Here is a 1,966-nt window from a genome sequence, read left to right on the forward strand (position 1 = left end):
GGATCTACTGTATATATATCTAGATATACGCTGTGTCAAAACCTGTAAAAACAACTATGGACAAAAAAAAACAGAACAACCTAAAATTTGGAACGAAGAGAGTAGCTAGTATAACTGTCACTGAATGTGTTTGCTAAGAACTAGCACTATATTCAAATACGTTAGAACTGTATTCATACAACTATCCAACAACATCTTAAAACTTGAAAGTTCGACTGCCCGGAATACATTGCAGAATAAACTAGAGTAATTTTTTTTAGCCCGTAACAGTTTCTTTTTCGCAAGTAGCCAAACAATATATTTCAGTACATATTTAATGAACGGGTAGTCATGACGTTATGGGGAATTAGTTGGCGGTAATCTGCTAAAACTATAGGGGAAGCTAGTAACTATACTTAAAAAACTGTTGGTCATTTGAAAAGATAATAATATAATAACGATTTATGGGGTAGCTTGGGCTGAACATGATGAGAAACATGACGATGTTCTTCTGGAGTCCCAGAAAAATATCTTTCTTTTTTTTCCAGACTACAATAAAAGGCTGTACTCCTGACCTTCTATAAATACCTCTCATCAGCATCAGCCTAACCCCTCCACTACTTTGCCATTCCCCCTACTCCAAGCCACCTCTCATCTCTGCCTGCCAAGAATCGCCAGCTTATCACACACAGTAGCTCCATGAGGCCGCCGGCAACAAGTGCGTCCAAGCCCACGCCGACGTCGCCGTTTGCGCCGCCACCGGCGGCTGCGGCTCTGCCGTCCTCGCCGTGGCACTCGCCGGTGCCGTACCTGTTCGGCGGGCTGGCCGCCATGCTGGCCCTCATCACGCTCGCGCTCCTCATCCTCGCCTGCTCCTACTGGAAGCTCAACAACTACCTCGGCACCGGCAACGACGCCGCTGCCGCCGCCTCTGCTCAAGGCGCCACGGACGGCGACGGCGGCTCCAAGTCCCCCGCCGCCGCAGCCGCGGCCTTCGCCGACCTCGTCGCCGTCGTCATGGCCGGGGAGAAGACGCCCACTTTCTTGGCCGCGCCGATCGTCCGCCGAGCGCGCGACGACACGGCCGCTGGAGAAGAAGGATCGCCGGAGACGGAGGATCAGGAGAAGCACCGCGGCATGGCCGGGGATGGGGAGAGCGGCGCGGTCGCCGACGATACCGAGCATGACCGGCAGCTAGATCACGTGTGAACTGTGTGAAAGGGGCAGAGAGAGAGAGAGAGAGTTTCAGGGCGGTTTGTGATAAACAACTTTCGCTGGAATCTCTTTCCCTAAATTTTGTTTGTTTATTGATTTCTCGGCTGGAATGTCAAATGTGTAAATAATTTGGTGAGAATTCAGATGAAGAAAAATCGCATGACTAGTGAGAGGAAATTCATTGGGCTCATTTTGTAGTTCTACAACTTCGACTTCTAATAATATCGTTAATTATTCTTCATTGCCGCGTGTTCACATACATCGATAGTAAATGTCACCAATGTTAAATATTTGGCAAATAGGAGAGTGTTATTGAATTATATATAGAATAACTTTTCCAGGAGTTTGTTTTTTAGTAGCACAGCCTTCGCGTACATTTGAGGTAAAACGTGGTTTGGAAAATGCAAAAACTCAAATTGAATGATAACTTTTGCAGAAAATATGTTCAAAGAGTGGTCCCTAAATACCGCACGAATTGCGTATTTGCGTGTATGTGTTTTTGTTCTTGACTTGCACTCAAAATCTTTCACAAGGCAGCGGTAATTAAATTAGTGTGGTTTTTGTCATTACTACATGAATGAGGAATTCGTACACACCACTCCCATATATATGCTACCTGCTTTAGTATAAGATGATGGAAGTTTTGATGCGTTTTTCATTGGAGCTTCGCAAATCCAGGAGAAGTTAAAGCGAGAAACAGGAAGCGTTAGCCCAGCTTTCGGTCGGAAAGGTTGCTTAATTTTTTGGGTTGGCAACGGAAGAATCAGAAGTT

General features: G+C 46.0%; 1 protein-coding gene across 1 annotated transcript; it reads left to right on the forward strand.

The window, feature by feature from the left end:
- The first annotated feature begins 597 nt into the window (after positions 1-597).
- On the forward strand, positions 598-1,435 carry LOC120639120 (protein GLUTAMINE DUMPER 3-like). Its single transcript, XM_039915155.1, has one exon. It carries the CDS (start codon positions 679-681, stop codon positions 1,186-1,188), a length of 510 nt encoding a protein of 169 aa, XP_039771089.1. The 5' UTR covers positions 598-678; the 3' UTR covers positions 1,189-1,435.
- The last annotated feature ends 531 nt before the right edge of the window (positions 1,436-1,966 follow it).

The sequence above is a fragment of the Panicum virgatum genome, chromosome 6K (assembly GCF_016808335.1).
Source record: "Panicum virgatum strain AP13 chromosome 6K, P.virgatum_v5, whole genome shotgun sequence".
In the NCBI taxonomy this organism is placed as follows: Eukaryota; Viridiplantae; Streptophyta; class Magnoliopsida; order Poales; family Poaceae; genus Panicum; species Panicum virgatum.

Bases quoted from the DNA above. Each gene is read 5' to 3' on its own strand.
- LOC120639120 (XM_039915155.1), top strand. From the start codon at position 679: ATGAGGCCGCCGGCAACAAGTGCGTCCAAGCCCACGCCGACGTCGCCG.